The sequence below is a fragment of the Taudactylus pleione genome, unplaced genomic scaffold (assembly GCF_031769625.1).
Source record: "Taudactylus pleione unplaced genomic scaffold, aTauple2 ptg000089l, whole genome shotgun sequence".
NCBI lineage: Eukaryota > Metazoa > Chordata > Amphibia > Anura > Myobatrachidae > Taudactylus > Taudactylus pleione.
In genome coordinates, this window is record NW_028284491.1 from 16,809,229 (window position 1) to 16,831,075 (window position 21,847).

Below are 21,847 nucleotides of genomic sequence, written 5' to 3' on the forward strand. Positions count from 1 at the left end.
CACTGTGTGCCTTGGGCACAGACTGCTATGTAGCCTATCCTATTCACCCACCACTCACACCAATGTCACTGTGTGCCCTGTGCACAGACTGCTATGTAGCCTATCCTATTCACCCACCACTCACACCAATGTCACTGTGTGCCCTGTGCACAGACTGCTATGTAGCCTATCCTATTCACCCACCACTCACACTCATGTCACTGTGTGCCTTGTGCACAGACTGCTATGTAGCCTATCCTATCCAAGTGAACACAGGCCCAAAGCACCTCTCCCCCACCTATTACCATTCACGAGATGCCACAGCTATCTCTTGCATTCATGATGTCAATACATTTTGTTTTTGTTATTACTCAACTTTAACTTGACGGATCGAGATGAAACAAAGTGCAGGTTATTTCTAGGAGTTTCCACTACAAAATTTAGCAGTTTTCATGAAAATCGATTTACTGTAGTAGATTTTGCACTAACAAATAGACACAACATTCTTATAATAGTAGCATAGATGGATGTGTCTTTTATATATTCTATGCAAATATCAAAAATGTAATGGGCCAGATGTACTAAGCTCTGGAAAGTGATAAACTGGAGAGTGATAAACGAACAGCCACTCAGCTCCCAAATGTAATTTTTCAAACACAGCCTGTAACATTTAGGAACTGAGTGGCTGGTGGTTTATCACTCTCCACTTTATCACTTTCCAGAGCTTAGTACATCTCCTCCACTGTGTATTCAGCAAAAGGTAAGCATGGTATACCGGAAATGTCTGTTGTCCTTCTACTGAACTTTATACAAAAGACAAAACTGAAGTTAAGAAAAAAAACACTTTTCCTGTCAACTGCATCAGTAGAGGTCTGGGCTTCTAGGCCATAATGGCAGTACAGAACCAACATTTTGTGCTGGTGGTGGTACAGCATTAGGACCATTATGGTTGTCAACAGGTTATTTTCACTTGTATGTCACGTCGTGAGTGTAATAACTCAAATTAAGTAAACCAAGACAACTTTTGGCATCATAAGCCAGTAGAACAGAAACTGTAAGGTATACTTAGTGGTTTGTCCTCATTGTACATAAGGAGAAAAGATAACTAAAATGGGAAAATAAGTATCTCGCTACTGCCGATAATCCTATATTGCATGGGACACAAGAGTATTTGTCAGATCATTGACAGTTCTCCTCATCAGGGTTCTCTACAGAAGGAAAATGCCCTGGTTCATGTATTACCCAATTTTTTAAAACGTGTTTTGTATGATATAATTACCAGATGAGTTTGTTGTCAAACAGCAATTCATTTGTCAGTTGCTTGATGTTTATATATATATATATATATATATATGTATATATATATATAATATACATATACCAGTCTGTTTTGCAGCTTTTACGCCTAATGGCCCGTAAACGTTGTCTGATCGTTCTACATGTGCTGGATGTTCGATATCGAACATCCAGCAACGTGCACCAACCCCCTAACGACTTAACGATCCCTAGAACAAACAGGCTAACCTGGTCGATATCGACCAGGTTGGCCTGTATGCACGGGCGATGGTCGATATCGATATCGACCATCCGTGCCCACACATCGACCATCGTTTGGTCGTTAGAGGGGTTGAAAAAAAGAACAATATAAATTATCAAACGATAACGATATCGTTATCGTTTATATCGTTCTTTTACGTTGGACCATATGTATGCACCATTATGTTTAGTTATTCCCTTCATAGACTGGAAAAAGCTTAGAAATAATTAAAACATATTCATATTCAATTCATTTTGTGAGTCTAATAATATACACATTGTATCATTGTGATTATTAAAACATTTGTCCCAGAATTTTGCATTTAAATGAAAAATATAAATCTGAAAGTGCAGCAATTAAAAAACAATTGGATGTCACTGTCATAATCGCAGTGACTGTTCTCTTGTACCTGGCAGAACGGAGCTGTTATTGTTTCCTATGTATGGTCCAAAAGCAGCTTCTGTGCCTTGCTCATTTAAACAATTTCTCAACAGCATGGAAATAAATAAACACATACATATAAAAAACCAAAAAATATATATAGTAAGCTTATTATCCTTGATTTTATACTAAAAGGGAATAATAAAGTAGTCCCCAAACTGGATGCCGTGGCACATACCGAGGGTGCCGCGGGGTACTTGCAGGGGTGCCATGGGTTGGTGGTCCGGGACCAAATCAAATTATTTATGGTCCGTGTGTTAGGCAAATCCAGTACTGGTGGCTGCCAATCACAAAATATGTGGACAAACAAAAGCACAACCCTGTCCACTACCCCATAACTGGACCTAAGGATGACAGGTAAGCACAATTTACTCCATTTAATAATTTTTCTGAATTTGTGAATAGGAAACTTTTGGCCTATGGGTGCCATGAAAAAATGCTGACACTCTAGGGCGCCATGATTTAAGAAAGTTTGGGAACCACCGGTCTAAGAGAATCATACTTATTACGCCTAGTGACCACAAGTGGTACTGCAGAAATTGTACCAAGTCAGATACAGTATATCTACTATTTTATTATTGGATCTGTATTAGCTACAGTATGTACTCAGTGGAGATGCATGGTACCAGCATTATTTATTGTAATAATTAGATATGTTATCTGTAAACATACACTATTAAGTGTAATTTCTGCAGTAATAATAATAATTATTTCATAGGTGTAATTGTTACAAAACAGGAAGCAATGCAGTTTGCTACAGTAGGTAAATGTAAGCTGAAGCTCTTAGTAATGACACATTATTACATTTCCTAGTACTATTACTCTCTCAAATCTGAGAGACTAAGGTTAATATGATGGATCCTGGGGCTCATTACCTTTGTTACATTCTGCAAATAGGGCACACACCTACTTCACAGTCATCCTTTTATGTTTTCTCCAGGGTGACAAAGAAGCTGAAATGGGACTGCCTTTCTCTCCGCTGTGTGACCGCAAGTCCACACTGGTTGCTCAGTCTCAGATAGGTAACTCATTCCTCACTATTTCCACACCAAAAATGAGAATATTACCCCCCAAAAAAACTATGACTACAGGAATGATTTTGTGACTGTCCTTGGACGCTGACACTTATCAGTGCAGTGCTGTAATGATTTGTCATCTCCTTTCCCACAGGTTTCATCGACTTTATTGTTGATCCAACATTTTCAGTACTAACTGATGTGGCTGAAAAGATTGTTCTTCCACTAGTAGAAGAGGGCACCAAATCCAAACAAGCTACTCCTGTCAACCAGTCTAGGTCAGGTCACACTGTTCCTTTACCTAATAACATGCAAATGTGATCATATGAGCTACCTATCAGTATTATCATAGCTTTACTTATTCTTGTGTAGGAAGAACAAAGACTATTGTATTTGTTTAATTATTGAAAGTAACTTTGTACCTTGGTAAAACCATGCTGCACTGTAGGCTGGGCAAATGTAAAATGTGCAGAGATTAGATTCGAGAAGAGCATGTCCAAACTCAAATCTAAATTGCAGTGTAATAATAAAGCTGTCCAGTATTTGTGAGCTGCATGCAAAAACAGACAGTATTTACCCTGCATGCAAAAATAATACATGTATTTGCACCCCTTGCAGTGCTACATGGTCTGTCCAGGTGCATAGTACCTTGCTCCTTTCGTTGCTTTACTCTAATCTCAGAATCAGCCCCATGAAGGGCAGCTGGTGTGCACCATAAAATGTGCATATGACTATTCAAAAGGATCATAGTGCAGTAAATAGTAAATACAGTGTTGTGCTTGGAGAGTTAATTGCTAATGGTTTATATGTCATTGTTCTTTAAAAGTTTGCATGTTGTGCTCTGTAGCTCTCAGTGGAGGCAGCCATCTATTGATGAACAAGCTGAGCTCGGAGACATCAATGCTGACCTGAACAGCTTTCGGACAACGTGGACCAAATACATCCAGGAGAACAAGCAGAAATGGAAAGAGAGGGCAGCAAGCGGTGAGGAATCTGTAATGTGTGATATATAACATCAGTAACATATTGTGAATCCCAGACAGCTTATTACGTAATCACTATAAGTATAAAGTACATATGTGACTACAGGAGTCTACTGTATCAAGTTGTTGTGATCTCTAGCAAAAAAAGCCAGAGAGAGGCGTTATCACTTCTTCATTCGGTTTAACAGCAGGGCTACTGCAGAGATGTCACTGCTTTCTGCCACTAGGTAATGCCAATTTGAGGTTGGCGTTATCTATATCTGGCAATGGGGAACAAAGCCGAAGAAGTTTCGTTGGATCCCCTCTGGGTGAAATGCATGCACATTATGCTGGAGCCCTTTGCCAGTCACATTACACTGATGGTGAGGGAGAGAAAACGTTTTGGATCCCCAAATTAATTAATCTGGGCAATAATGCCGATGATAAATAGACCCTTATTACTGCTTGAGACAATGAATTTATTTTTTTATCTCCTGCTTAAAATAAATGGAGAAATCTATCCTAATTGTGATTAGATGCAGTAGGTGTAGGTGGTCTTCTAATTAGAGATGTGCGCTGACCCCCGTGTTTTGGTTTTGGCTTTGGATCTGGATTCATCTTCGTGTTTTGGTTTTGCAAAACCACCTCGTTCTGGTTTTAGATCTGGATTTAAAAAAAAAAATAGATACGTTTTTAAACAGCTAAAATCTTGTAATTTATGCAATCCAAAACCCGAAATTCGGCTTTAAAATCTGAATTCCGGACTGCAAAAACATCAGAACCGTGACTCTGATTTACACAGATCTACTCAGAAGATCAGAACCGCGACTCGGATCTACCCAAATTCACGAAATTCGTGTGGATTTGGATTTCTGTAGAAATATCTCCAGACATCTCTATTCTTTTGTTTATATTCCATAAGCTGGCTCTGGATGGAAGAACATTGCACTGATTCTAGTACATTTTTCTGCCACCAGATGTCTTTAAGAGAACCGTATTAAGGACCTGGTTCATCTTAGATTGCAAGTCTGCGGACGCACACACCAGGTCGATGTTTGCGTTCTGCGTATGCACCGCAGCGCACGTGTGCGAACCGGCCGCTGAGATTGCGAAAGCAAACACAGTGGATACGCAGAGCCATCAAGAAATGATTGACAGGAAGTGCCGTTTGGGGTTGAGAGGGGGGATGGTCGAAGGAACGCAGGCGTGCCTGTGCGTTCGAATGCCGTTACAGGGGCGTGCATAATTAAGCCCCTGCGACTTCATATGCAGCCAGAGATCTAGGTGGCGACAGGAAGTTTCGCAGTGAGTCAGGGTCAGCTCAACCACAACTGTGCGTGTGGGTCCGATGTTACTGATATTTTCACTGACTTGCGGATGTATGTAATAGGAAGTGGGCGGCTTTATACAGTGGTGGGCGTCTTGGTATAGTGCTGCGATTGCACTGCCTTCATATTCATTTGCATAATTTTGCAGCGAGTGTGTGTGTGTGATTGCAGAATTCCTGAATCAGGCCCTCAGTGTTTCCACTCACAGGTTATTTCCCATTTACAGGGAAATCTGACCATTATTAGGAATAGTGGGCTTGATTCAGCAAGGATCGCTATTGCAACAGCGTACGCAGATCGGTCGATGGTGCGTACTGCGCATGCAGAGCAGTGCTCGTGCGTGAGTTAGCATTGCGATTATTTTGCGATCACTCAAGCAGAAAGAAAGCCATCGCAGAGAGAGTGACAGGCTGTGAGCGTTTTGGGGTGGTGGCGGGGAAGTGGTCAGAGAAACACAAGCGTGCCTGTCAGTTTGAACGCCGTTGCATGGGCTGCATCATTAGCCACTGAGACGACATACGCAGTGCAACAAGACTTGCAGTTGCTGCGGCAGGCCAGAAAAAAAAGTTTATGCGGCAGGTCAGACTTGCTGCAATTGTGCGTGAGGGGCCATGTTACTTGATGTTCTTGATGTTTACGCAGGACTGCATGATATTACGGGTGTGAGATAGCGGTAGTGGGCATCTCTATGCTGGCTGAGCGATGGCTTTGCAATTGCATTCATTAGCATATTTTCGCAACAGTCCTCCGTGTGTAATTGCTGCTGCGATCGCAATAGTGATTCATGCTGAATCAGGCCCAGTGTTTCCACTTTCTGTTTGTTTTTTTCTTGGCGGAAGGAAATTCACTCGTCAAAATCCCTGGAAATTTATAAAAATGACATTGCCAGCTATGGTTTTTGTTTTCTGTATTTAGATTTGCTAGATTCAATGTTTAATATGCACCACATCAATTTAAATGTAACTTTGGCAGGGAATTTTGACCAGAAAAAAAAGCAGTAAATATGGAAATGTAGAAGTAAAAACACAGGGCCTGTTTCAGTAAGGATCACAACTGCTAAAGCGTATGCAGTGCGCAAAGGCACCACTGCGATCGGGACTGCGATTGCAGTGACTACGCAGACCCATCACAGAGTGATTGACAGGAAGCACTGTTTGTGGGTGGTGACGGGGAGATTTGAGAAATGCAGGCGCGCCAGTGCGTTTGAACACTGTTGCAGGGCCGTGCATAAATTAGCCACTGAGATGGTATACGCAGCCTGAGCTATCACTGTGTGCAGGAAAGTTAGCAATTTAGTTGTAGGGTCAGACCTGCCTTAAATTTGCAAGTGGCTCCAGTGTACTTCAATGTTACCAATGTTTTGGTAAAAACAAAGAATTCCAAACAAATAGTACCATGGATTAATAGGTACACAACCAGCAGTGGTAGAATTAACAACAAGGCAAAGGGGTGGTGGCCTCTTGTCAATTCTGACAGGGAACTGCCTGCTCTGCATGGTTCTAGATTAATGCCATGTCACATGAGAGGGAGACATTTAAAGGACAGGCTAGTCAAGCCTTAGCTAGGGTAGTGTTGCCGCTGCCATCGCACAGGGCACCACAGATCAGGGGGCGCTGTTTGGGCCTGTCACATTTCTGTTTATTATCATTCTTGCTTGTAGCTTCCTTTTATTTCATCCCCAGCATCTCCTTGCCTCCCCTATCACTTCCCTGACCCTTCCCCATGAAGCCATGGCCCTTTTTTTTGGGTGCATTATGTCCCTTTGAAAAATGAGGGGGGCACCAATGCTCTTTCTGGCACAGGGCACCAAAAAGTCTACTTACGGCTCTGAGCTGGACATTACTGGTATGGATAAAAGAAACCCTACACACTTTCTGAGCCAACGTATGGGGTGTTTCCGTTGTTTGGGTTGTGTGACTTGACTATCTCTATTAGTGGGAGACACTTTTGCACATCCCCATATGAAAATATATAAAATCTATCATGCGTTAACATGCACAACGACTTATGTAATTTACCTCCTGTCTTGCCCATGTGGGTTCAACTACGTGGGCAAGACAGAGAGGAAATTCAAAGAAAGGTTGGCATTACATAGAAGTGCGATTCGGCAGGCTAGAAACTCGGGTCACAGTGATCAGCCAGTAGCCAGACACTTATTACAGGAAAGACATGGTGTGGCCTGTTTGAGGGCCATTATTATTGACCGTGTGCCAACCTCGAGACGGGGTGGCAATAGGGGCAGGTGCCTGCTCCAGAAGGAATCGAAATGGATATTCACGTTGGGCATCCCAGCCCCTAGGGGCTTAACTGAAACTTTGGGGCTGCAATGCTTTTTGAAATGACTAGAGTGGTTTCCAGTATTGACAGACTTTGTTCTGTTTGTATGATTTATAGCTCAATTTATAATGTTATAAAGAGCGCAAAAATGCATCAAATAACTAGTGAGTGTTATGTGCCAGTTAAGACGTTATGTGAATTGATCTAATACTATTTCTGGTTCTATGTGGTCTTGCTAGATGGGTTTTTTTTTGCGCTAGGTGAATGATCTGCTTAAATGTCTGCTAATTTGGTGTATATACGATAGACCATAGGTGATGTGATACAGCTGCTATAAAAATGTATTCAATAATCGCTGTTTAGAACATGTATGTCGCACAGATGTTTATACAGATTGACATCATTTGCAGTTGTAAATGCCAGCATAGTGTGCAAGGGAGGCATTTAAATACATGTTTTAATGTATTTTAATATGTTCTGTTGAAATGATTTTGGTATTCTAAACTATGTTAATGGTTACTTAGCAACCGGGAGTTGCGCTCACGTGGGAGGGTGAGGGCTTATGACGTCTTCAGGTGGCGACGTGCTGACTGACCGCACGTCCTCAGGTCTCATCGGCTGGCATCCCAATTGTGTTGTGTTATGGGTATGTTTATTCTGCTTGTCCCTGACGACGGGGTAAAACCCGAAACGTAGGAATTAAAGGATGGTCTTACTATATGCTGTAAAGTCTCCAGAGTGCCTCCTTACTGGATCTTCTTTGTGTGGCTGTTTTTTACAACCTTGGAGGGCACCAGAGCAATTGCTTGGATCATACGGAGTGCCGGGTTTTCTGAAGTTATATATTGTGGCAGTATCACCAGAGGTGGTGCTGGTGACCAGCAGATTCTATGTGGGGCAGGACAGATCCGCCCACGCAGAGTAGAAAAGCATTGTGGGAAGATGCCTAATTGCTGCCTTGTGGAGAGAGCTCAGGTGTGGGCTGACGCGTAGGCAGACCAGTCAGGCTGCTGTTGGAGACAGTCTATGTGGGACTGTGGCAGCCAGAGAGCCCAGTGAAGCTGAGGAAACCATTGGGGGCAAGGAGGCCTGGGTCTATACCTGCAGGAGGCAGGGTGGACCCCAAGACTCTCAGACTGTGTGACATTGAAGCAGCTGGGCTGCAGGCTGAGGAAGCCAGGGCCTACTGTATACCTGGAGGATACAGGGAAGGCATAGAGACTGACTGTGTTTGTATAGTTGTGGTAGCCAAGCCAGGCTGGGGCCAGCGATAGACCTGCAGAGTAGCAGCCTGAGACTTTATCGACAGATTAGCTGCACCCTTATAGAGAGGGTTCAAGAAGTGAGTTAGACGCCCTAAATAGGGGCTAGGTTGTTTATTATTTTCTGTTTGTTTCCTGACTTTCCATGCTGGAAAGTAAAGCATCATTTATTTACTTGAAAGATGTGTGTGGACCCTCATTAAGCACCTAAACACTACACCAATCCACCCTCTGCCGAGCTAATTACCCCCAAGATATCACAATATATATATATATATATATATATATATATATATATATATATATAGTAAAATAATCTGCACTCACATCCAAAATATTGGTAATGTGCAGGGTGCTTTAAGGAATAGACAAAATGTCAATCCAGTAATATAAGTGTATAGATTACTAGACCTTGTTCTTCTTAGCTCTGTGGTATTCACTGTTTGTTTATGTTAGGGCATTTATTGCTAGTCATATTAGTGGGAGGGTATTGGGGGATGATTGGATTCATTGCATACACATGCAAGCACTGACTATTTAAGTTTCATATGAGAGGCTGAAGGCCCCTGGGCTGAGTAGGGCATAATTATTATAAGTGCATAATTTGTAAAAGTGCATTTCTTACCAAATTCGGCATTATACCGGCATTAAACCGAAGTTAAACAGAAGGAGACCACTCTAACCTGAAACTATTAATTAACAAGAACATATGGACAAAGTATAATCAAGAAATGTGAGTTCACAATATCTACACTACAAGCAACTGTTGTCTGCATCACCTGGACAATCTTCACTGGCCTCTGTTTGCTCACTATAAGAACTTACACTTGCTAATATTTGGACTGACTCACTCGTTTCACAAACAACTCATAGCTTACTGTATTCAGTGCCTATTTCAATTTATTTCTTAGAAATGTCTTCCCACCTCTTTTCTTTTCCTAGCCTGTCATCTGTCTTCTAATTCAGTTTACTTTACAATTCCATTTCTCCTCTTTTCCTCTCAGTAATAGTTTGGAAATTTTGCAGGCACATTTTGCTCCATTGTACTATTACTTGCTCCTCTGCACTGATACTTTATTCCTACATCTAGTTTTCCTCCCCCTACTCAACTCTTCCACACCATTATCATGTGTACCACCCCCTCCACTCATTGTCTACCTAATCCTATGCTCTACCCCCTTCTTCCACCATATCATTTCCCTCTTGTCTCCTCCACCTCCTCCTTCCTTTATCTCCCCTCCTCTGTCTGCCGTCCTCCCTCTCCTCTCCCACTACTACACTTTCATTCTCTTCTACCCCTCCTATGTCCTACTACCCCACTGATAATCCTTCCTCCAAACCTCCTCTCCATGTCACCCCATACCACCCCCATCATATTAAACTCCCTCCCTGCCAGCCACCTACAGGTTCCCTTCCCAGCACTGGTCCCTACATAATCTCTCCACTACATTCATCTCGGCCACCCATATTAAACTCACCTTCTCGCTACAGCAACCTAAATAATATAATTCACACCTCTTCCACAAACATTGTTCTTCTATCCTGTGCCCTCTGGAATGCCAGATCAGTATGTAACAAACTCGTACCCACCAATTGACCTTTTCATCTCAAAAAACTTGCATCTCCTAGCCATTACTGAAACCTGGATTTCACCCTCTGACACCACCTCCCCTGCTGCTCTCTCCACTGGGGGCCTCATCTTCGCTGATACCCCTCAGCCTGGGGGTCACCATGGTGGTGGGGTAGGGGTCCTTCTATCCCCCGGCACCTCCTACCAACTACTACCCTCTGAACCATCTCTTACTTTCTCTACATTTGAGGTTCATGCTATACGCCTCTTCCAACCAGTTCACCATAGAGTAGCTGTTATTTACTGTCCCCCTGGCCCTCCTTCCAAATTCATTGACAGCTTCGCTTCCTGGCTTCCTCACTTTCTCTCCTCTGACCTTCCCTCTCTTATCCTAGGTGACTTCAACATTCCTATTGATAGCCCCACAGAAGCCTCTGCCTCCAAACTCCTTACCCTTACCTCTTCATTTGGTCTCTCCCAATGGACCTCCTCACCCTCCCATGTGAGTGGGCATTCGCTTGACCTGGTCTTCACTCACCGTTGTGATATTTCTGATTACTCCAATTCCCCATTCCCCCTCTCTGACCATCACCTTCTCTCTTTTAACCTAGCCCTCTCTCCTTCCCTTCCTCTACCTCCTAAGGCCACCATCACTAAGCGTAACATTGATGCTATTGACACCATTTCCTTTTCTTCCCAGCTGGACTCACTTCTCTCCCCTATCCTGTCTCTCTACTGCCCTGAACAAGCCATTTCTCTATACAATACATCCCTTACTTCTGCTCTGGACTCTGTTGCTCCGGCGAACACTATTCATCCTCGCAGATTTACACCTCAACCTTGACATTCCAAATGCACCAGATACCTGCAAAAGTGTTCGCGAACTGCTGAGCAACAGAGGAGAAGATCATGCTCTAAGGCTGTTTTTCTCCATTTCAAATTTATGCTCTCATCATACAGTGCTGCCCTTTCCCTATCTAAACAGTCATATTTCAAGAACCTCATCTCCTCTCAGTCCTCAAATCCCCAACGTCTCTTCACCACCTTCAACTCCCTCCTCCACCCACCCCCTCCTCGCCTCCCCTCCTCGCTCTCTGCCCTTGACTTAGCTACCTACTTTACATCTAAAATTGACTCCATACGTCAGGACATCATATCCCACCAGTCCCCCTGCTATCCACCTCCTCTCTTCCCAGATCACCCCTCTCCTTCCATTTTACATACTCTAACTTTCTTCTCCCCTGTATCTGGAGAGGAAGTCATGTCCCTCATCCAGTCCTCCCCCCCTTCCACCTTCCCCCTTGACCCTATCCCTTCACGTCTCCTCCGCTACCTCTCTCCTTCTGCCTGCTCCCATCTTGCCCACCTCCTTAATCTCTCCCTATCATCAGGCACTGTCCCGTCTGCATTCAAACATGCCCTTGTCTCCCCCAAACTAAAAAAACCTACCCTTGATCCTAACACTCTCTACAAATACCGTCCCATCTCTCTCCTCCATTTTGCCTCCAAGCTTCTTGAGCGTGTTGTTTACAAGCGCCTTACCACCTTTCTTTCCTCTCACTCCCTCCTTGACCCTTTTCAGTCTGGCTTCCGTTCTCTCCACTCCACTGAAACTGCCCTCACTAAAGTCAGCAATGACCTCCTTGCTGCTAAATTCAAGGGCCACTACTCTCTGCTCATTCTCCTTGACCTTTCTGCTGCTTTTGACACTGTGGACCACCCTCTCCTTCTGCAAATCCTTCACTCCCTTGGTCTACGTGACACTGCCCTCTCCTGGCTATCCTCCTACCTCTCTGATCGATCCTTCTCTGTCTCCTCTCATGACTCCTCTTCTCCCCCACAGCCTCTTGCAGTAGGTGTTCCCCAAGGTTCTGTTCTTGGACCTCTCCTTTTCTCACTCTATACATCCTCACTAGGTTAACTCATCAGCTCTTTTGACCTCCAATATTATCTCTATGCTGATGATACTCAGATCTACCTTTCCTCGCTGACCTCTCTCCCTCTCTCCTCACTCGTGTATCCAACTGTCTCTCGCCCATCTTTTCCTGGATGTCCCAGCAATTTCTTAAACTTAATATGTCTTCCCTCCCCCCTACATAACCACACTTTCCACAATTTCCTTATCAGTTGATGGCACAACTATCTCCTCTAGCCCCATAGTGCGCTGTCTTGGAGTTATCCTGGACTCCTCCCTCTCCCTCAAACCAGATATCCAGAATTTCTCACAGTCCTGTCGTTTTCTTCTTAAAAATATTTCCACGATTAGACCCTTTCTCACTCAGGATGCCACTAAAACCCTCATTCACTCATTGGTCATCTCCAGATTGGACTACTGTAACTTCCTCCTATCTGGCCTCCCCAAATCCCTTCTCTCTCCTCTCCAGTCTGTCCTCAGTGCTGCTGCTCGGCTCATCTTCCTCTCAAAATGCTCTGCATCTGCCTCCCCTCTCCTACAAGCTTTCCACAGGCTCCCCTTCCCTTTTAGAACCCAATTTAAGGTTCTCACACTCACTTACAAAGCCCTCAGCCATTCCTCTCCCATTTACATCTCTGATCTAATTTCCCTTCACTCTCCTGTCCGCCCTCTTCGTTCAACAAATACACGCCGCCTCTCATGCCAATTGATTACTTCCTGCCACTCCCGCCTCCAAGATTTTGCCCGCGCTGGTGTACTGAAATAACCCAGCACCAAAGTCCATAGAGTTTCAGTCTGCTGCCATGGAAATCAGCCACCTCCTGCCATGCTTCCCAGCACAGCTATTTAGTTGGTCCCTGGCACTAGTCACACTCGGCCTACTCGCTGGACGCTATTCCTCATCAGTGCCCAGAGCACTGGGTGAATGAAAGTTTTTAACTCTTCCTGTCTTCAGTAATGACTTGCAGCTGGGCTTGTGCAACCTTGAAAACCCGCAGTTCAAAATCTCCATTGCTGCAACAAACTGCACAGGCTTTGCTTTCATCTCCCTTGGAGGGAGCTGATCCCACCAGATGTATATAGTGTACGTATATATATATATATATATATATATATATATATGAAGAACTGGCGGCACTCAGGAGACTTGTAGAAATAGTGAAAAACTTAGTGCTTTTAATCTACGTTTCGGGACTTCAAAAACCCTTCTTCAGGATACGCAACATGTTGTGTATCCTGAAGAAGGGATTTTAAAGTCCCGAAACGTAGATTAAAAGCACTACGTTTTTCACTATTTCTACAAGTCTCCTGAGTGCCGCCAGTTCTTCATTTCTATATTGTGGGGGATTCGTACCCCAGTGGAGGGCACCAGGAGCAAGCTGTCTGCGGATATTTTTGGGGAGTGCCGGGCTGAATTTGGACATATATATATATATATATATATTATATATATATATTATGACCAACTACTGCAGGGGAGCTGCAAGTTCTTATGCTTGAACTTTGCTACACCTTAAATTATGGACATTGGACCCATTAAGAGCTGGTAGTATTGCTGTTTGCTATAATTGTATTGTGTTGTGATGCTTTGCTTTTGATTTCATCGAGTTTAGACAAATTGAAATGTGCAGCAATATATCTGACATCCAGCGCACTTTCACACATTTGCTGACATTAGTTATTTATATATATATATATATATACATAGTGACTGTCCATTTAATGTGTAACTGGTAAACATGTACCCCTGCAGAGTGTTAAATCTTTGTAACCTCCACAGTGATGTACAGTGCTAATATTTGGCAGTGCATGCTCTTTTACTGATGTTATATGTGAGCTATAAAGATGGAGCAGCTGTGCTACAGCCTTTGTCTAAATCATATACACATGGGCATAGGCACATATACGTCACACTGCGCATGCTGTTAGTACTGAGATGCAATACAGATTTGGAAGCACGATCTCTGAAATATATTGGGCGTTACTGGGCAGTGACTGGGAGGTTATGGGGTAGTGGGCTAAACAGAAGCACAGAGATGTTGTGTCTTATAGGAGTGGTGCAGGCGTCATGCTGAAACATACATGGACATGTGTTGTGTACATACACGCTGAGCCGCTGACAGAGGAGGCCATAATCAGACGGAGGGCAGGTGCACGTTTCGGTGCTGCATCTAAAGACTCACCAAGCGGCATTTTAGCTTCTACAGACGCTTACCGTGGGCGGCTCAGGCCTTGCACATTCGGATGAATGGATGTACACGAGGAAAGGGCTTTGTAGCTGTATTAACATAAAGGAGTCTATTTACTAAGCAGTGTTAGGAGACAGAGTGAAAAGTGATAAGAAAGTGATAAGGTGCCAGCAATCAGCTCCCAACTGACTGGCTGGCACCTTATCACTTTCTTATCACTTTTCAGTCTGTCTCCTAACACTGCTTAGTAAATAGACCCCAAAGTCACAGGTTCTACTGTGACAAAAGAGGCCCCTGCTGCAGACATGAAAAACTTAGAATGACCATGCCCTCATATCTATCAATACAGCTTATGCAACAATATTTAAAGAACAATATTGTTTACTGAAAGCAAGACCATATGATAAAATATGTTTATTTATTCTCTTTCCAGGAATCACGAACCAGACGTCTGTGGATGAACTTTCACCTTGCGAGGAAGAACATAGCACAGAGGAAAATGGTAACCTGGACTAGTGCACAGTTTCCATGGAGACCAGGTAGGGAAGCAGAGAGAGAAAGAGAGAGGATTCAGGATAGGTAGCAACTTTAGGCCTTATATTCACAGTGCTTGCTCTTCTGTACAAGTACTGTGTCAATATACCTGAAGCATTTGTACGCACCCCCTATGGAGAACGTCCATACGAGGTATTAAGCAATAGACATGGACACCACAACAGTTCTGTAGCTTTGTACAATAAGTAAAACAATATGGATAAACAAAACATAATATAAAATAACGTACAGATGTGTCCTAAAGATACATCTAGCCTCACCACGCAGTGCAATTTGCATGAGTGAGCCGCCAGGTCCCATGCAACTCTGCTAGCGGGCATTTTTTTTTGCCGAAAATGCGTCCCAAGTCTCAATGCGATGCGACTAGGAAACACCAACAGATTAATTTGATATGCGACACCTGTATCTGTGTGCACCTGAGTCTGTATATGAAGCACAACAGAACTTGGAATGAAATAAGCTTCGGCTGCTACATTGTAGCATTTCGTATACAGATTCAGCGACTCAGTCACACCCAGATACAGTGGCATCACAAGGGGGTGCGGTCCGCACCCAGGTGTCACCCAACGAGGGGTGACACCAAAGTGCTGATTTCTCATTGACAGGAGCCTGGTGCTGCACTGTAGCATTACATGCAGCAATTGGCTCCTGACACAGTGAGGGAGCCGGCACTGCACACAGAGTGGTCCCCGGGGGCAGTCCGCACCTCCGGGACCCCTGAAGTGACTAAAACGGGGTTTGGCCCTCTGCCCATGAGGCCACGCCCCTTTTGTCGGCATTCAGCTTTGCTATGCGCAATACAACCTTCCCCGCATTGGGTGACACTGCGAGGAGGGACATTGCAGTGCCCAGATATACATTATTCGCATTTCAAATTAATCAGCCCAGGCTTCTGGTGCGTCCTAGTCACATACCATAGCTACTAAGATGCATTTTCAGAAAAAAAAAGACGCAAAAAAGATGTCCGGCGCTAGCAGAGTCTCACGAAACCTGGCGCGCCAAGAGGAGTTTTTTGGCACGAGTGTAGCAAAGATGTGTTAGGACACATCTGTAATGTAACATGACATGGCACGATACAGCAATACAGGAGACACAGAGTACAGGTTACATGGTTGAGTGCAGGTATGGTGTAGGTCAAGCTAGCATAGGCATATTTATAATGGGTGCAGGGTGCGTGGTGCACATGGGCCCCTGAGTCCAGGGAGGCTCCACACTGCACACCCAGCACCTTGTACCCAACTATAATTATCTTGCTTGGAAAGTGGGTCCCTCCTCTGCGGTACCATATTCCCAGTGACATCTTTGGGAAGATGGAGCTGCGTCGTGGAAATAAAGACAACGCCAGAGCCTCTGTTCTCTTGGGCACATGCACCATCTTCTCGATGGTGGCACGGAGTAGGAGGACCCGCTTGCCAGAGCAACATAAGATGCGTGGCTTGGGTGGGGGTGGGGGGTTGCTGCTCAAGGAGGGGGCCCACTGCACACAGACCTCTCGGGCGTTAATACTCCCCTGCAAGCAAAATAGAGTAAAAGAAAACTGGATCATAGGGCGAACGAAAAACAAGCATGAGGGATAAAGCTGGATATTGTGCATAGCATGTAAGTAAGATCTTGCAAATGGGACATGAGGGCTCATGTGTAAAAAGGTATATGGGGTGGGTATGAGAGGAAGCAAGGCCCTGCTTGTGAAAGCTTACAGCCTAATGGTAGTGAAAGCAAACTCGGGACATTGAATGGTTGTCAGTGCAGCTGATTGGATAAGCTATGTGTATCATCCCTGCAATTACCAATTATACTAATAGGGGGAGAGTGATGTATGGTATTCCTCTACCATATAAATGCTGCAGAGTTTAGACAGAGGAACAGATGCAAGTACAGCATTACACTGGCCACAGTATAGTAATGCAGCCACTGTCCACAACGCATAATATTGACATGTTGGTAAAAGATGTCTGCAGACGACTAGAATAGGGCTGCTACCTACCTGTGTGATCATCTCAACAGTGATTCAACCAACCTAAATGTGTGACCATACTGAATTCTGTGGGTTGCAGGATTGCCCTGTATATGACCAGCATTAAATCGGCAATATATTTTAAAAAGTAACCCATGAATGGTCTCATTAGTATTTAAGTAGTAAATCTGATCGGCCAATTGAACAGGCATAGGTAAGGAAGTGTTTCGCTAGTCCCCTCCACGCTGGCACACTCCAAAGTCACTTTTGGGCATTGTTCCTCACCCGCAACATATACATCCTGATTGTCACATCATACACAGTTCATTTTGGTTTACCATGGTGCCCTCCAGGGCATACCAGAGTGACCCAATACCCACCTTGCCATTCCACAAACCCATCTTCTTAGTATAACATCAATTCTGCATTCCCTCCTTTTAGCTACCAAGGACTTGGATTACTGAATATCCCCACATGTCTTACACCTGACACCCTTCTATTGTTGTGCCTTCAGTATCTCCAAACAAACTCCCAACTAATGAGGAGACCACGCATGAGCACTGCAGCCACTGATGTACAAACAAGATCCTATAATTAATGTAGACGGCAGTTTGGTCCTACCATCACATGAGCAAGTAGGCCCAAACCTAGTTCAGAAAAAAAGAAAATGCAGGTGCCCACTCTAAGCACTAAGAATACTGATAATCAGAACAATTATAATAAACTCTTCAATTTAACATGCAGTGCAAATGAGATTCTTAGCACGTTTGGACGAAAATGTAAGCCCACCTACCACGTCACTTTGACCTCATCAGGTTAGGGTGTGCAGTCCAAGCCCCAAGACCCCCCTCCACCATATTTAATTCATACAGGTGGGATGGTACAGCCAGACTAGTCCACCCGACAACCTCGCAAATAGGCCCAAACCACAACATGAGTCTCAATAAAATCCCACACAACTACACATTTATGACAGTGCAAATTTGAGATGTAAAATGACACCAGTAAGATCAAGTTGTGGTGTAAATTGGCAGCAGTGTGGGGACGGAGACAGGTACTATAAAAGCAGGGAATGGAAGGGTAGAGATGTAAGGAGTGAGAACTAGGTTGTACTAATGAGACATAGAGAAGCCTAGTAGTAGAAAGTCTCAGGCAGGTATCATGTAACTGTGTCTATGGAATTGTGTTGAATAGAGCTGTTGTATTTATTTGGGAGAAAGAGTGTGTCTGCAGCCAAGACTTTGGGCCTGATTCAGACCCACTCGCGAGCGGCTGTCCGCTCGCAAGTGGGTCGATGTTCTTCACTGAGCATGCGCACGACGGAGGGAGCTCCGTCGTGCGCATGCGCCAGACGCGACGAGCGAAGGAAAGTCCTTAGCTCGTTGTGTCTGATCAAAGGGGGCGTGCTGTCGATGTTGATTGACAGCACGCCCCCTTTGGTGGGCGTGCCGGGGGCGTGCCTCCCTGACGGGGGCGTTCCCATGATAAGCCGGCCCACTGACATCACTAGTGATGTCAGTGGGAGTGATTTTGGCTCTGATAGAGCCAAAATCACTCCGGAGCTTGCGGTTGAAAACCTCAACCGCAGGCTCCGGCTCGCAGTTTCGATGGTCGCGATGGTCATGACCATCGCGGCCATCAAAATGCACGCTCGTATAGGCTGTGGGTGGTGACCCACAGCTATACGAGCGTCCAGGAGGACGCTCCATTTTCATGGAGGGCGGCCCTCATTCAGAGCGTGCGCTCTGCTCAGAGCGTACGGCTCTGAATGAGGGCCTTTGTCTGGTATATGTTTTGACTTTTGCAGTTTGCTTTAGTATGATTATATTTCTGAATTCTTCCTCTTGATTGAGTAATAGAGCAGAACATTGAAGCTCCAGTGATAAAATGCCACTAATAGATAAGTGGATACTTAGGACATCACAATGACAGGCAATGGTTCTGCTACCAGCACTTGAGTTATTGATGTGCTTATTGAGTTATTGATGTGCTTATTGAGACATTGATGTGCTTATTGAGACATTGATGTGCTTATTGTTGCATATGCTTGATCTATGCTGTTGGGAAAAACAACAAAACTCTACACTTGTTATTAGCTTGGAGTGTAATCATCTTATCTAGAATGTAAAGTAGATAGACGAGCACATTGCAGTCTGCGTTGTGCATAGTGGACATGAGAAACTAATAAAGTACTGTACAGTATGGGGTTATTACAGCAAGCAGCTAAGAGAAGGATCTCATGTCTGGAATAAACCAGTGGGACCAGGGGATAGGGGGAGCTTTGCAGTCTAATAACATAATTTCATAAACTCATTGAGTTCTAGGGCTGCAGCATATGCTATGTGGCAGATACTGTAACATCACTGCTTAACTATCACATCGAAATATGTATTATTTGGTATATGTATAATAAAATTATAAACGGTTCCATACTGTATAAATGTAAAGGACCACTAAGCATGCCGTTGTACTATGGAGCTATCAATATTCACAAATACATAATACGTGTAGAAAGTCACATACTACAATAAAGCTTAAACGGAATCGGTATGAGATGCCGGTGCTCGGGATCCCGGCTGTTAGAATCCCGACGCTGGCATCCCGATAAGGGCTAGCATACCGACACTTGTTGGTCGGTATGCTAACCCTCCCTCTTTGGTGCCTAACCCTAACCTCTCCCCTAGTGCCTAACCCTAACCTCCCCCTCCTCGGTGCCTAACCCTAACCATCCCCCTTAGTGCCTAAACCTAACCTCTCCCCTAGTGCCTAACCCTAACTTCCCCCTCCCCGGTGCCTAACCCTAACCCTCCCCCTTAGTGCCTAAACATAACCTCCCACCCTAGTGCCTAACCCTAACCTCTCCCCTAGTGCCTAACCCTAACTTCCCCCTTCCCAGTGCCTAACCCTAACCCTCCCCCTTAGTGCCTATCCCCTAAGCCTACCCCCCCCGATACTTACCTTCGGTATCCCAGTGGTCAAGATGCGGGCGTCGGGTTTCTGACCAGCATCATGTTTTTGGCGCCGGTAATAGGAGTGTCGGCATCCAGACCAGGATGCTAACGCATACCTCTTACACTGCTTGACTTCCGACCAAACAGTAACAACCCATTAAAATTAAATATTGAATGGAACATAAACAGTAGACTGGTAGGATTCGTGTATATTTTTTTTTGTTACACTATGGATCATACTATGTTGTTCGACAAACTTCAGTACTCAGATATGGAAAACTGTCCTTACATTAGTTTTACTTCTTTTTATCAGGAAAATCACTGAATATGTCAACTCTTGGGCAGCACATATGGTGTAATGGTTATCATTACTGCCTCACAGCACTGAGGTCGTGGGTTTGATTCCCACAACTGCCCTATCGGTGTGGGGTTTGTTTATTCTGCCTGTGGTGGCATAGGTTTCCTCCGGGTGCTCCGGTTTCCACCCACACTCCAAAAATATACTGGTAGGTTAATAGGGTCCCAACAAAATTAATCCTAGTGTGTATGTGCATGAGCATGTGGTAGGGAATATAGGGCCTGATTCAGAGCCGTTCGCTATTTGCGGTCGTTCGTTCAAAAACAAGGGGTGGCTATTCAAATGATCATTTCGCAAATTGCAGTCTGTTCACACCTCTAAGTCTGAATGAGCGAGCAAAACATACGCTCGTTTATTTGTTAAAAACGCCCCCTGGCCGCACGCACCATACGTCATGTCCGCTATTTATTAGATTAATCGAGTACATCGACCAGCGTATGAACTGCTCGCTATTCTTGTGGTTGGTTTTTGCTACCACAATCTTGCGAGCAGTTCTGGCTATAAAATAACCCTATGACGTGGTCAATGACGCTGCTGTATTAATTATGCACACCCATAAAACGCCCGTTTTGACCTTTAAGCACGCCTGCGTTCGGATCTCCACTCCCCATTTTCAAGCACCTTCCCCTGTTACCACCCACATACGCCTCATTCTGTCACTCAAAATAGCAGGCATTCGCTATATTGCGAGCACATGAATTTCGGCCGCACTGACTGGTTCGCGCATGCGTATAACGATCCGTACGCATGCGCAGATGTGCGAACATCGCTCGGAACGAGCGTACTGCCGCTAGCGAGTGGCTCTGAATGAGGGCCATAGATTGTAAGCTCTACTGGGGCAGGGACTGATGTGAATGACCAAATATTCTCTGTAAAGCGCTGCAGAATATGTGTGCACTATATAAATAACTAGTGCCTTAGGGGCTGATTCAGAGATGGATCCTGTTTGCATCTCTGCTGCATCTTTAGACGCAGCAGCGATGCAAAACAATGTTATTCTCGCAGGAGGTGTCTGAAGGCAAAAGACTGCTGGCATTGCAGATTCAATTGCTGCATCCGAAAATTCAGTAAGCCATCTGAGTAAGCTTACTCAGAATGGCCACCAGAACTCCTCTGCCAGGGCCTGGAAATCGGCATCAGGAGGCTTAGGCACTCCCTGGAATGGCACGCCTATAAAACAGAGTGACACACCCCCATTTTTTAAAATGGTCACTGTCACTGCCCCCAAACAGCTGCATGGGCACACCGTGAACAATCTCGCAGAAGGAGACCTGCATGCACAGATCTCCCACCATCGGTATTGTACACAAACCTTCCGGTTTACGTACAACACTGAATCAGGCCATTAGAAGTTATTATAGAGTCCCTCATGGTTCTTTGCTAGGCCACTACTATTTTACGTATTTTTAAAAGACTTACGAACAATCTGTAAATCAGCTTCTACTGCAATCTCATTTCTCTCTTATGGAACAGTGGATACAAACTAATACAAACTATTTTTTAATTCTGAACAAACAGTGGGCCTGCTTCAGACCCGATCGCTAAGCTGCGAA

The 21,847-nt window shown here is 44.4% G+C and overlaps 1 protein-coding gene across 5 annotated transcripts in view; it reads left to right on the forward strand.

Moving 5' to 3' along the window:
• The window catches only part of PDE1B (phosphodiesterase 1B), a 321,883-nt gene that overhangs the window by 280,779 nt on the left and 19,257 nt on the right, over positions 1 to 21,847 (forward strand). For 4 of the 5 annotated variants that reach the window (XM_088469300.1, XM_088469303.1, XM_088469304.1 and 1 more), the window contains 4 exons: positions 2,898 to 2,979; positions 3,128 to 3,251; positions 3,821 to 3,957; positions 14,910 to 14,978. In XM_088469300.1, the coding sequence (XP_088325426.1) occupies positions 2,898 to 2,979; positions 3,128 to 3,251; positions 3,821 to 3,957; positions 14,910 to 14,978 (412 nt within the window). Of the gene's footprint in view, positions 1 to 2,897; positions 2,980 to 3,127; positions 3,252 to 3,820; positions 3,958 to 14,909; positions 15,016 to 21,847 lie in introns of all 5 variants that reach the window. The other variant, XM_088469301.1, reaches the window with a different exon arrangement.